We start from the raw sequence: 13,363 nt of genomic DNA on the forward strand, positions 1-13,363 counted from the left end.
TCGTTTCCATGGTAGCTGGAGCTAGCTGCGGGCTCTAGTAGCCGGGATCTCCGAGTGTCCCGCGGGGCGCCGGAGTGGGTGCCGGAGTGGGTCTCGGGGTGGAGCCGAGGTTCGGGTCTCTGCAGCCCAGCCACCGCTCTCCGTGGGGACGGGGGCACCCAGACGGGGTCTTACTTTAGGGTGAGGCTTCAATTTTGGCGTATCACCCAAAGGGCATTGTCCTGACCCCGCGGTTATCTCGATGCCCCCTCCCTCCCGATGAGGCTTCCCTGCTGCAGGCGACGCCGGATGAAGGGCCCTTTGGGGGGGTGGGAGGAAAAGGGTGTCTGTTCGGGGTGGGAGTATCGGGCCCTCACACTATTGACAAACGACATCTTGATTCTCTGCTACCCGATCCCCACTTTGGGTGATGGGGGGCTGTGCGGGAGCAGAGATCAGGGCTGGGAGATGAGGGGCGTGTCATTGCGTTTTTCCCTCCTCAGGGCCCTCTCATGGCTTCCCAGGAGAGGGTGGAGGCAGTGCCCAAAGGAGCCGGGTTCTGGCGCTGCCCCAAGCCGGCCACATACACTCCAGGGACCTGCGAGCTGCTCAGAGGTCAGTGCGTCAAGAACAGAAGAGCCGCTGTAACAGTTACGCTCTGTAACTCAGTTCTTCCCTACTTGACCTGTGGCTTAGCAGTTGCTATTTTCATTTTACAGCTAAGATGCCTGGGGTTCAGAAAGGTTGGGGTCCTACCATGTGCAAGAGGCCAAAAGTCAAAGCATTAATCACAGTAGTACACTCCTGTGCATCCTTTAGGTCAAATTTTCAATTTCTCCAGGGAAGTCACATGTCCTCCCCACCCGCCGCCCTCACAACGGTACCTACCTCTGCATGTACGTCACACTACCAGACCTCTTCTTTCCTTGGGCTTAGCACAGCCTGTGGCCAGACTACAGTCTGTGCTCTTGAGCTGTGCCCCATGGCATTAGCAGCCGTCTCCCCTCTACTCATGAACAGGGAGGGCAGGGATTGTGCCGCTTTGGACCCACCAATCCCTGGCACAGGCTTCATGAATACTTGTTCGTTCATCCATTCCCTCTCAAAAGTGTTTTGAAAGACTACGCAGACTTTAGACTGTGTTCTAAGTGCAACATTTGATAGGTGGAGGAGGGCAGCAAAGATTCTTGCTCTCCTGGAGCTAATATTTTAATAGGAGGCAACAATAAAATTAATAAGTAATGTATAGAGAGTTTAGATGGTGATGAGCGCTACAGAAAAAAAATATGCTGGAAAGGGAGAGGGATGCTCGAGTGCAGAATGGGGTAGGAAGTGACGCTCTTAAATTTCCATAAGGTGAAATGAGGGCATTGGCCTGCAGCCCAGGGGGCCTCACAGAAGCACTTTATCTTACAGTGATGATGCAGGAGTCCAGATTGACTAACTTCCAACAGCGCCACATCATGGACACCATGAAAAGTAAGAGGCAATCCGCAGAGGCTGCCTGGGCTGAGGGCAGCCTTGTGTAATGTTCCTCCATATTAAGGGAATTGGCTTTATGGGGTCTTTTCTTCTTCTTCTTCTTCTTCTTCTTCTTTTTTTTTTTTATAGACGCATGTTTATTTATTTATTTATTTGATTGTTTGTTTGTTTTGTTTATACAAGCACTGGGTACAGTCAGAAGCGCGGGAGGGTGAGAGAATTCACCAGAGCCAGAGCGGGGAGCAGAGCAGGCAGAAGGACCGAAGTACACTGCTGAGGGGAGCAGCGGGCGGCAGGAGAGGTCTGCGCGCCATGTGGGATCCTCCGCCGGTGGCCGGGGAGCAGCTGGGGATCGAACCGGCGCCGCAGAGGCCGCGGGCAGCTTCGCAACCCAGCGCTCAACCGCTGCGCCACCGGGGAGGCCCCTTTTCTTCTTCTTTGGACCTGGGTCCACAACAAGCCCCCTGTGGTCCTGCTCCAGCTGAGCTTCCTAAGGCACCCCAGTCCAGCAGAGACAGGCAAAATAGGCTCAGCACTTTTACATCTGCAGTCTGTCCCATCCAGGTCACACACACACCCTGAGGGTTCTCCGGAGAAAAGGACTGTGGGTGTGTGTCTGAGTTAGAGTTTCATCCACTCGTAGCTTAGGTAGCGAAAACAAGATTAACTCAGGCTAAGGTAGGAAAACTGCAAAGCCTTGCCTCTGGCCCCATGTTGGACTATTCATTTTTATGAAAAACAAAACGTGGAAATATGAGGACATCTTAGCAAAGTGCTCTCTAAGATCTTGAAAACAGTCTTGCTTTCTGAGATGTAACTAAGTGCGCACTAAATTGCTCAGGACGGAGGCCTGTAAAATGGTCTTTGAGAGAGAATGCTAGAAGGTTCTCAAGCCACCTGAGTTGTACTTGACTTTACCCAAAGCTATTTCTTTCTCTCAAAAAAGAATGGGCCTGTCAGAAGGACATCTGACCCACCCCAGACTCATAGGGACAGGACAGAAGGGCCCGAGAGGCAAATACGGTCAATGTCTGCCTAGAACTGGCCAGGGAAGGGAGGCTCTGTCCAGCCAGTTGAGGAGTCACATCCCCACCTCACTGCAAATGAGGGCAACTTGGGCTGCCAAAGCCATTGCACACTTGATTCACGCAACTCAGTCTCCACACTTGGCAACGAAGCATGGCTACAAAGAGAATGTGCTGGAAATTCCCTAAAAGTGAATGCCAGGAGACCAAGGACTGTGTCTGCCTTGTTCACGACTGGAGCCCCAGCATGTAGGTGTTCAATATTTACGGAAGGATTAATTGCATTAGTGGTTAGGCCAACAAAGTAACTGGATTGCTGGCAGTTTTCTTCTCTTTAGAAGTTTTCTTCTGAAAAAAAATTGCCTCCAAGCACTGGCACTGAGTCACCTTTCTTCTAGAATCCCCTCTCTGCTCTCTTCTCAACCAAATCTGAGTTATTTTAGCTCAAATTCTGTGGCAGGCCACAAATTCCCCTTCTTCACCGGAACTCCCAGTTACTCCAGACATAGATTATTTACTGAGAATGAGCCTAAGGAAGAGGTAACACTTGGCAGTGGAGAGCTGGAAATAGGGCAGGAGGGCCATGCTCGGAAGCCCCACATCTCCCCAGAGACGAGCCAAGATGTCCTGGCTTCCTGGAGAAGGTGTGAGCAGGGAGCTCAGTGTGAAATATGGCTCCCCACTCCTTCCGGTCCTCAGGACCCTCGTACGCTCATCAGCACTCCTGTCTGCTTGACTTTCAGCCTCAGCCTGGCAGCAGCCTCTGCCCTTGGCCCCCCAACTGCCTTTTCAATAGCAGCCAAAGGGGGCCTGTCACTTTGTTCAAAATACTCCCACAGCTTCCACCTCACCCAGTCAAAGCCCGCCTTTCCAGACCTAGGTGGCTCAGAGCTTCTGCCCTCCCTGACCTCTGGCTTTGACTTCCAGGACACACCCCAGCCCTGCCCTTTCTCACTACATTCCTGGCCCTTCACCCCTATTCCCACCCCAGGTCCTTTGCACTGGCTGTTCCCTCTGTCCGGAGGGCACTGCTGTCCTCAAAATATCTGCCTAGCTGTCCTCCTCACCACTGTGGGGGGCTCTTCTCAATGTTACCCTCTTGAGGAGGCCCTCATCTCAGACTGCCAGCCCCGCTGTGGCCCACGCTATGCTCCATCCCTGTTCTGTCACCATCCACATCCACATTTTGTGTATTTTCTCATCATCCACATACTAGGGCCGTGTGCGCAGGACTTAGTCTGCTTACCCTGCTCCCCCAGCTCCCAACCCCGAGTCCTGGGCCCAGCAAAGTGCTCAGGGCCTGTGGCTGGGTACAAGAAGTGGAAGTACAAGAGGTGGACATGGACCGGCCGCTCTGAGCTGGGCTTCTGGGGATTGAGGGGAGGGGCCAAATCAACGGGAGAGACAGCCCCGGGGGAGGAGCTCCAGATCTGGTACCCGCCTCTCCCCCAGGAGGGACAGAGCAAGGAGGGAATTGGTGTCTCTTACTGCCCAAACCATCCCGCCCTGCCTGCGGACAGTCTGCAGAAACAAAAGCGCGAGTATAAAGGTTGGATGCACAAGAAGGTTTATTGCAGCATCATTGTTTGAAGTAGTAAAAACAAATTGGAAAGTCTGGAGTTTTGAAACTGGGAGACAAGTTGAATAAATAATGTATCCATTCCAAGGACTAGTATAGAGGCATAAAAAAATAAGTTACATATAAGTGCATCAATCTAGAAAGATGTCCATGGTGTGTTAAGAGTCTGTTACGGAATATAATACAGCATGATCCAGTGTTTGAAAAACAAATCCTGTCTGCACAATCCTGTCTGCACACACATCTTTGAACATGTCGGTGTAAGCATCAGAAAGCATGGAAAGGAGACCCCCGTGCTGGAGAGGAGTGGGGAGAGCAGGGGGCGGGAGGGGAGAGGAGCGGGGAGAGGAGAAAGAAGTCGGCCATACTGCTGGGCTGGCTACACCAGGCGGGCCCCCACCCGCCCCTTCCTTCCCTAGGAGGAGACACGCTGCCCCTACACTGCAGCCCCACCTCCAGCCAGAGGGTCCTGCCTGCCAAGCAGCCAGCCTCCGCCATCTACCTGCCCCCGATCCTGGCGGCCCAGTCCCACCTCCGGCCTGCCAGCGTGTGCCAAGCCAACGGGGCCTACAACAGGGAGCAGTTCAAGCCTCAGGCGACCCGTAAGTGGGAGGCCTGGCCCAGGGCCCCGCCTCCTTCTTCGAGGGGCTTGGGGGGTGTGGGGGGCGTGGGGACAAGCAGCCCCCCAGGCAGCTGAGCAGGTATCTCGTCAAATCCTCACAGTTTATATTAATGCTCTTGAGCTTTGGCACATGGTAGCTTGGGGGTGTTCGGAGTGCAGGGGAAGGCAGTTCAGTGGTTCTTAAAAAGGTTTCCAGGATTCGTGATTAGCTGGAGCCCAATAATCTCTGATGAATGTCTGGACGTCAGGATTCATGGCCACTGCTTTTCGGCTACAGGGTCCCCAGACCCAGAGCTGCCCTGCACGCCTGCCTGTTCACAGAGCTGTTGTCCCCCGTCCCTAGTTGGCATGTGACATAACTCTTGGCCCAGGCCCTCCCAGCCCCACCAGCCCCCTCACACTGGCCGCCCCCGGCCTATCGCTGAGTTTTCTTTGCCTCGCCCTGCACGCAAAGCGTGGGGTTCGGCAAAGCTGCCTTCAAGGTTCTTTCCATCTTGACATGACAAGCTCAGGGGCGCCAGGGTCAGTGCCGGGCTTGCATGGGAACCCACCCTGGGAACCCAGGGAACCCAGCACACGGATTCCCACCTGCTCACCTTCACCAGACTATTTCTCTGCCCCCAGGAGATCTGGAGAAGGAGAAGCGAAGGCTCCAAAACATCTTCGCCACGGGGAAGGACTCAGACGAGCGGAAGAGAAAGCCCCCACCCGTGCGGCACCAGGACCCGGCTCCCGAGCCGGACCGGTTTGAAGAACGTGAGCCTCGGGTGGGCCAGAGGTGCCGGGAGGGGCTGAGGGGGGCCAGGGTGATGTCAAGGGCCCAAGGGTGAGAAGTACAAGCTTCCTCTCCCCTAGAGAGGCGCCAGCCCCCCACCCTCCCAGGCGCCTGAGGGCCTGCCTGCCCCCCTGATAGGCCTCCTCCCCTCAGTGGTGAAGGAGATCCAGGAGAGGAAGGATTTCCTGGCGGACATGGAGGCCCTGGGACAGGGCAGACAGTACCGGGGGATCATCTTTGCTGAAATCTCCCAGGTAGGAGCGACAAGGACGTGGGAGAGGAGGGGACAGCCAAGATGTGCCGGGAAAGGAGGGGCCAGCGGTGGCCCAGGGACGGCTCCCTTCATACCGCCGCAGTGGCTGCTCATGCCCCTGCCCTGACCCCCGGCTCTCCCTCCGCAGAAACTGCGAGAAATGGAAGACATTGACCGCCAGAGGAGTGAGGAGCTTAGGAAGGTCCTCACCAAGGCTTAGCCTGTCCCCAGAGAGGGCGCGGGGAGCCAGACCACCACCAAGGCAGCCTGCCCCCTGCCAAGCAGGGTTCCCCCCACCTCTCCAGCTCAGCCCACCCACCCTGGCCTGCAGCCATGACACTGCCCCGGCCTCGGGGAGCCAGGCCTAAACAGCACCCTAGAAAAAGAACCACCTGTCAGAGCTGATTCTCCTCAAGACTCTGCCCAGGGTCCGCTGAGACCCATTCACAGGCTCAGAGACCCACACCCAACTCGGAGTCTTCTCAGGAAGGAGCTCTGCACGCTGGGAGAGCAAGGCCTGAGCTACACCTCCTTGGCCGTGCCTGAGAGTACCCAGCAGGCCCTCCGCCCACCCCTCCAGCCAGTGAGTCCTGCACATCTGGTTTTCTGAACTTAGCAATGAACATGATGCCTTTTGCTGCCCGTCTCAGGACCCACACAGCCTCTGGCAAATGCTTAACCACCATCATTAACTGGTCAATAAAACATACTTAACATTAAGTCATTGCACACATCGTTTTGTTTTCAGAGGGATAAGGCTTATTTGTTCAAGGAGTTTGAATTTTTCAGGCACAGATGGTTTCTAGCTTCTGCAAGTGTCAAGTGGAATGGGCCTGCGTGGCACGAATTCTCTTAACAAAGCCCCATGATGGTCCTGGCCCATTACTCCTGTGAGGACAAAGGCCCCCCCCCCGGACGCGCTACACCAGCAGGGCGGCGCCTCACACCCACATCCGTTGTCTTCCCACTGACCCCACCACCCACAGAAGGAACACAGGCGGGAGGGGCCCAGGCCTTGGAGTTCCAGCCCCAGCCCGTGTAACGAACAGGGAGGCCCCGTCTCCAAGGCAGCCAAGACCTCCGGGCCCTGTAAGCCCACAGCCGTCCCCACGTCTGCTGCAAGCGCGAGGCTACGTGTCCAGTATTCTGTCATTTTCTGGTCCATAAATCAAAATAATTTGGAATTTCAGCCAAGTCCCCCACCTGGAGGAATGCACATAGTCCTACCGGGCCTATACAGAGTTTAGGTTTGCAAAATACATCGCCCGACAGCCTCAGAGAGAGAAGCCAAATAGACCAGATAAAGAGCTGGCAGAGGAAGTTTCTGTGGGGAGCCACACCCCCCCCAGAACCCGAGGGTAGAAGGCAAAACATGACGAGGACAGCCGTCCTCTTCGGCCCAGGCCCCACCACCTGACCCCAAGGCAGCAAGCTGGAGAACCGCATGCAAACCCAGCCCTTAGCCCACTCCGGCCTGCCCTTGATTGAAATCCTGATTCACTGCCAACGTCCACAAACTACACACACACACACACACTCTGGGTCACCAGCTTCTTTTGAACAGTGGTTAGATCTAGAAACGCGGGGCTCACATTCCCACAGGTGGCAGCTGCCTGGCGTGAGGCAGCACTGTGACCTTATTGTGGCACAGACACCCCCAGTTCACCCAAGTCCCCACACCCAAGTCTCCCACCTGACTCCAGGACAGCCTGTCAGAGCCAGCTCTCAGTCATGCCCAGCCCAGTGCACGTGTTACCTGCCTAGCCCAGCTCCAGGTCTGCAGGCCAGGCTACACAGGTGGGGAGCCACGTGTCACTGCAGAGGGAAGGAGCCCTGGCCGGTGCCAGTGTGGCAGGCCGTGAGGGCCAAGGCCTCTGCTGGGGACAGCCCCTTCAGGGCCACCAGGGCTGCCTGGCCACAACATGTGGTGGGGGCACAGAAGGCACACCTGGCTGAGGGAAAAGCACCCCAAGGGGCAGGGCGCTGGCAACTGAGGCTGTCTCCATTTATTGTGGGAGAGGAAAATCCTCTCAAGTTAATACAGTGTGACTTTCCCCAGAGGTGTTTGGGGGGAGGGGAGGCTAGAAATGCCCCAGAAGTAGCTTATAGCAACCAAGCTTTGACCAAGAGCTGCTGAGCTCCCCATTCCCCGGGGAAAGGCCGGTGTCCCCCAACGGCTGCTCCTCTCCCACAGCCATCCCAGTGGGTGAGTGGCCATTAGTGCTTCGGGGGAGCAAGTGAGGAGAGAACAGACAAAATGAGTGTGAGGCAGACCAGTGACACGCACGGGAACAGGGCCTGTCCCCTAGGCTGGGGTGGTGGGGGGAAGCCTAAAGCAGCAGTCAGACTACAGTGGGTTAAAGAACTGGGTCAGCACCCCTTCGAAGCACATCCTGCTTCGGCGGATGATGAGGGAGCAGAACTGCCACCGAGGCCAGCCTCCCAGAGGCCCTTCCTAGGGGCCAGCATTAGAAGCCACCTCAGGGCCCTCACAGCCCGGGGCCTGGGAAGTGAGGCTTCCTCTGGATCAAGAGGAGAAGAGGGAGCTCCTCCTAGAAGTCGGGACAGAGGGAGAAAGTGGGCCGTCAGGGATCCGAGGACACAGCCTCTAAGAGTAACCAGAGATTTCATAAATAGAGCTCCTGAGTGAGGGCCACCCGCACCAGAAAGGAAGACGGGGCGGGAGCAGGAAGCAGCGGCAAGGCCACGCCCGGGAGCTGGCCTGGCAAGGGGGGGCAGCGGCCGGAGGTGGGAGACCCAGGCCTAAGGCCTCCCGTGGGCAGACCTTGTAGACCGAGGACCTTAAGGTCCGAAGGAAGGGGCAGCCGCTGCCCCCTCACGGCAGGGGCTGGCAGGGCGTGGGCAGTGGGGGACCTGAACCCCGCTTGCTCCCTGGTCAGTCATAGCATCTAGAGTCACAGGGCCTCTGGGCAGGGCTGAGCCCCAGCTGCCTGTGATCAGGAAAGAGGGAAGAAAGCTCTTTGGCCCAGAACAGCCAGAGGACCCTGAGGAGGGAGAGGCCATCACCCAGAGGCTGCCCCCTTTAAGTCAGCTTTCCTCTGGACTGACAGTGAGGGAAGGAGGGCACCCCCAGTGGAGCACCGCCCCGGAGCTGAGCCGGAGGGCAGAAGGCCCAGCTGGCTGCCGGGGGTCAGCTCCTGTCCCCGGGAGACTTGCTCTTGATGTCCCGCTTGTTGCCTAGCAGCTTCAGCACCTTCATGGTCTTGAACTTCCCCTTCTTCTTGCCCTCGGGTTCAGCCTCCTTCTGGAACTCTTCAGAAAAGAAAGGGAGTGCTTAGGTCCAGGGGGTTAGCCAGGTGAGGGGGTGGCCTGGGAGCGCCACTGCAGGGGATCTGGGCAGGGCGCCCAGGACAAGCCACATCACCTTTCTCAGGCTCGAGGCCCCCCCGCCACGGGAGCGTGCACACCCCTCCCCCACGTTTTGGACAGGAGATAACAACACAAAAGCAGACTGAGAACTCAGCAGCAGCACACAGGGACCTTGAAAAGGCTTAGCTGGGGCCTCCCCGGTGGCACAGCGGTTGAGCGCAGGGTTGCGAAGCTGCCCGCAGCCTCTGCAGCGCCGGTTTGTTCCCCGGCTGCTCCCCGGCCACCGGAGGAGGGTCCCACATGGCGTGCAGACCTCTCCTGCCGCCCGCTGCTCCCCTCAGCAGTGTACTTCGGTCCTTCTGCCTGCTCTGCTCCCCGCTCTGGCTCTGGTGAATTCTTTCACCCTCCCGCACTTCTGACTGTACCCAGTGCATGTATAAATAATGAATAAATAAATCTTTAAAAAAAAAAAAAAAGAAAAGAAAAGGCTCAGCTGGTCGAGGCTGGTGCTCACAGCTCTGGGGGTTGACTGTGTAGAGGGAGCCTCTGTCCTGGCCCTGAATTTTACAGGCGAGGAAAACGTGGGTCCCTGAGACGATCAGCACTGAGCCCTTGTAGGCGCCAGACCTTAGCCTGGTAACACTCACACACACCTGTGAGGTGGGTGCCCGTAGCAACCCCTTCTGCAGCTGAGGAGGCCGAGGCCATGAGGAGTGAAGAGGCCGGCTCAGCAACCGCCTGCTTGCAAGAGCTAGCTCTAGGCCCCAGAGCTCTGACTGAGCTCCAAAGGGAGTCATGGGTGGAGCCACAGCCAAAAGCCTGGTCTCCTGTGTCCAGCCCAGTGGTCCTTTCTGCTCCAGCCCCGACCTGCTGCCGGCTGTGCTGTGTGAGCCGGCAGAGCCGCAGGCCTCAGGGAGGAAGCAGGAGGCGAGCACCACAGGAATGCGCTCCCTCACACAACCTTCCTCCCCAGGGCGCCGGGGCCTCCGCATCCACCTCCGCATCCACCTCCGGCAAGCCAGCGCCTTCCTGACTGGAGGGGCCTGCCGTGCCGCAAATCCGGGGCTGGAGTCTGCACGCCTCATGGGCCACCCCACCCTGTGTCCCACCTGCTCCCACCCGCGGGGGCCCCGGGAGAGGCACACCTTTCTTCTTGATCATGGCTTCCAGCATCTTATCCTCCTCTTCCTCCCTGAAATGAGAAAGGGAAGCTGAGCGTCCCGCCGCAGAGGCCCAGAGCGTCCCGGCTCTTGCAGACTGGGGTCTACACCAGGCTGAGCGAGGGCGCTTGGGATGGCCGGCGCAGGGGCGGCTGCTCTGGACCCTGCCCGTCACCTCTGCCGGTCTTCGTCCAGGCAGTTGACAATGGCGTTGCGCTGCTCGATGAGGGTGACGAGCTCCTGCATCAGCACCTTCTCCCGGTCTCGGTCCTCCTCGGTCCAGTCCTTTTCTGCCCAAGGGAAAAGCGGGGGCGTGAGTGGGGGAGAAACCATCCTGCCTCCCTGGGATCTAACACCTCAGTGCTGAGCCCTGGGCTGGAGCCGAAGAGCACAGGAAGGGGGACCAGGATGGGTGAGGATTACGAGTTTTTGGGAAAATGCAGGAAGCTCTGGAGGAGACTGCGGACACTGGGTTGCGCACCCAAACACCCACCCTTCAAGGGTGCTCCCAGGGTCCACACAACATGTTCTGGGAACAGAGTCCGGTGTATGCCCAAGGGTTTCCTGCTCCTGTTCATTCATTCACTCATTCATTCATTGATTCATTCAACAAACACGCCCTGGGTGGTTTCTTTGGAGAGGCCAGATTCAGGCCAGCGCAGGTGAGGGGAGGGAGAGAACAGGGGCCTGGGGCCTCGTGGGGGAGAAGTAATGCAACTGAGGGGGCATCTCGGGACTTTCATCTGAGTAGCAGAGAGGACCCTGCGGCGGGGAGACCCGCCTGATGCAGCCCCGCAAGCCAGGCTCGCCCTCCAAAGGCAACGTCGGGGACAGGATGACAAGCCCAGAGCAAGGCTGAGCCACAAGCCAGAGCCCAGGGCCAGGCTAGTTGGAGAAGGCGGGTGCGGCACCCACTCCAGCCACGGGGTGTCACTGCGGCTCTGAGGGGGACCCCTCCAGGCTGGGGAGAGGTGGGAGAGACTCGCAGATGGGGATGGCGGGGAAGAGCTGGGACTTTCTGTGGCCTCCCCAGGGAGACTCCTGCCTGAGTCTCATCGAGCCCCAGTCCAGGGAGAGGCCGGGCCACCATCACGTCATGCAGGCTGCAGGGACTGAGAGCAGGGCCAGGTCGGAGGCCTGGGCCGAGGCCCAGCTCCAGCACCCACAGACAAGAGCCCTCCTAGGGCTGGCCCATTTCCCTGCCTGGGCAATGAGAACGGCGCCCCCACCACCAGGGGGCGGCACTAGGCCTGGGCACCCCAGAGCTGCCCTCTTGGCCCGTAGTTGCAACTCACTCACTTCATGGCCACATACCTCAACTCAGCCACATGAAAGCCATCCGCCCCGCAGAGGACACACACCTGCCATCTCCTGGTCCCAACACACCCCAGTGACGCCTCCCTCCTGCCTGACCCCAGCCACCGAGGCTGAGAGACCAGCCCGGGAAGGCCGCCGGGCCAGCCAGCAGCAGAATGCAGGACCGTGAGCCCAGGCCCTCACTGCCCTCCCGCCCCAGAGTCCTGTGGATCCCTGGCCTGCGGCCGTGAGCCCAGAGCAGTGGCTGGACAGGCATCCGCTGTCACTCACTCACCCGAGATAGCCCTGGGCCCGGAGTCCCTTCTCCCGGGGACCTGCCACCCACATATACCAGGAGAGCAGGCAGCCCAAATAGGCCCGTCTGCCTCAGGGCTCAGTGCTCCCTGCCAGCCATGATCCCCATGCCAGCCATGCTGTCCCTCTCCTGCCCCGCCGCCAGCCTAGCTCTCGGCTGTCACCACCCAGCCGGCGCCTCCTGGAGTCCGCTCTGGACTCTGTCCGTCCATGCCCAGGCCAGAGGGGAGACGCGGGCCCTCCACACTCACCTGGCTTGTTGAGAAGGCACCGGAGTTCGTACTCCACGTCGGCCTGGCGTTGCTCCAGGTTCTGCTGCTTGAAGCTAGAGGGTAGGGGAGTCGATGTTAGCACTGCCCCACGCCGGCGGCCTGACTGTGCTGCCAAGGGAGGGGAAGCGCAAGACCCGGCTCGAGGACTGTGGTGGGGGCCCGCGCAGCTGGAGAGGAAGACTCACACGTAGATGAGCTCGGACTCCCGCCGCACCAGCAAGTGCTTCTCGTGGATGAGCCTGAACCAGTCCACCAGCAAGTCGTCCTCGCGGCCCTCTGCAAGTCAGGTGCGCACTGAGCTCTGCCCGGGAAGGGGCGGCCGACCACCCCAGAAGAGGCCCACCAGCCACGCCCGCCCGCCAGGCCCGGCCCCACACCAGGAGCTCCGCCTCGCAGCTTCCCCTCCAGCAGCACCCCACGGTGTTCCAGGGCGTCCAGCTGGCGCTCGATGGTGTCCATCTCGCTGTGGATGTCCTCCTCGGGGATGTACTGGTCAGCCTGCACCTGTCCGACGGCATCCCATCAGTGGAAGGACAGCCCAGCCCTCCCGCCTGCCCACCGCCATGAGCGGCGCCATTTCCCCAGCACTGGCTACCACAGGCCGGAGGCCCGGGCTCCGCCCCTCACCCCCGAGTGCCCAGCTGCCGGACCCCAGGCGAGGAAGGGGAAAGGCATGACCTTCCGGGCTCTGCCCCGGTCTGACAAGCACACTCAGAGGAAGAAACCTCTTCCTGCACCTGTGGCCAACCCCCTTGGGCCACTCCAGAAGTGACCCTATTGGAGATGCGCTTGAGAACGTGCGGAGCCATTCTAGCAGGAGCACGCCACGTGCGCGCTGATGCCCGAACTATTGTCAATAGCGCGGTCAACCACCGTCCATTGCTCTCAGTTGAGATCAGCAATCTTGCAGCCGGGCCCCCTCTCTGACTTCTAGGGCAGTGGCCACCCTCACCACGAATCCCAGGGGAGCCTGAGGCTGCAGAGGGGGTCCCGACCCAGGAAGGTGTCTAGGGGTTCCCAGCTGGTACCTTGCGCTTGATGAGTGGGAAGCCATGGCCTGGGGCAGGCGGCCTCGCTGGTTTGGAGCCCTTGGTGGCCTTCTTTATGGCTGGGGACGCCGTGGGCGACGCCTTCCGGTTAAAAGGATTCTCCTTGCAGGAAGACTGAAGGCAAGGACAGCACAGAGGATAAGGCTGGGGTCAGGCAGTAAGACCCCAGCAGCCTGATCATGGGGCACTCTGGAAAGCAGGCCAGGGCCCCAGGAGCAGGAGGACA

The 13,363-nt window shown here is 59.0% G+C and overlaps 2 protein-coding genes across 3 annotated transcripts in view; one reads left to right on the top strand and one right to left on the bottom strand.

Annotated features, from left to right (window-relative positions):
* On the top strand, positions 1-6,449 carry CUNH22orf23 (chromosome unknown C22orf23 homolog). Of its 2 annotated transcripts, none has more exons than XM_037513598.2 (7): positions 1-180; positions 483-594; positions 1,396-1,458; positions 4,485-4,667; positions 5,312-5,443; positions 5,601-5,716; positions 5,864-6,449. In XM_037513598.2, the coding sequence occupies exons 2-7, from the start codon at positions 492-494 to the stop codon at positions 5,933-5,935; spliced, it is 669 nt and encodes a 222-aa protein (XP_037369495.1). In that variant the 5' UTR covers positions 1-180; positions 483-491; the 3' UTR covers positions 5,936-6,449. The 2 variants fall into 2 exon arrangements, with proteins under 2 accessions (XP_037369495.1, XP_037369496.1); XM_037513599.2 differs by having other exon boundaries at positions 2-180; positions 5,616-5,716; positions 5,864-6,448.
* Positions 3,949-13,363, bottom strand: part of MICALL1 (MICAL like 1) — a 26,686-nt gene continuing 17,271 nt past the window's right edge. Inside the window, exons 10-16 of the mRNA XM_037513596.2 lie at positions 13,117-13,251; positions 12,466-12,592; positions 12,274-12,364; positions 12,068-12,141; positions 10,381-10,495; positions 10,191-10,237; positions 3,949-8,988 (exon numbers count right to left, since the gene is read on the bottom strand). Coding sequence (XP_037369493.1) covers positions 8,867-8,988; positions 10,191-10,237; positions 10,381-10,495; positions 12,068-12,141; positions 12,274-12,364; positions 12,466-12,592; positions 13,117-13,251 — 711 coding nt within the window. The 3' untranslated portion in view covers positions 3,949-8,866. The remainder of the gene's footprint in view (positions 8,989-10,190; positions 10,238-10,380; positions 10,496-12,067; positions 12,142-12,273; positions 12,365-12,465; positions 12,593-13,116; positions 13,252-13,363) is intronic.

Source organism: Talpa occidentalis, unplaced genomic scaffold (genome assembly GCF_014898055.3).
Source record: "Talpa occidentalis isolate TD23 unplaced genomic scaffold, MPIMG_talOcc4v2.1 talOcc4.16, whole genome shotgun sequence".
NCBI classification, from domain to species: domain Eukaryota; kingdom Metazoa; phylum Chordata; class Mammalia; order Eulipotyphla; family Talpidae; genus Talpa; species Talpa occidentalis.

Excerpts from the sequence above, each read along its gene's own strand:
- CUNH22orf23 (XM_037513598.2), top strand. The coding sequence starts at position 492 with ATGGCTTCCCAGGAGAGGGTGGAGGCAGTGCCCAAAGGAGCCGGGTTC. Across the intron at positions 595-1,395 it reads GACCTGCGAGCTGCTCAGAG|TGATGATGCAGGAGTCCAGA; the intron begins GTCAGTGCGTCA and ends TTTATCTTACAG. Across the intron at positions 4,668-5,311 it reads GTTCAAGCCTCAGGCGACCC|GAGATCTGGAGAAGGAGAAG; the intron begins GTAAGTGGGAGG and ends CTCTGCCCCCAG.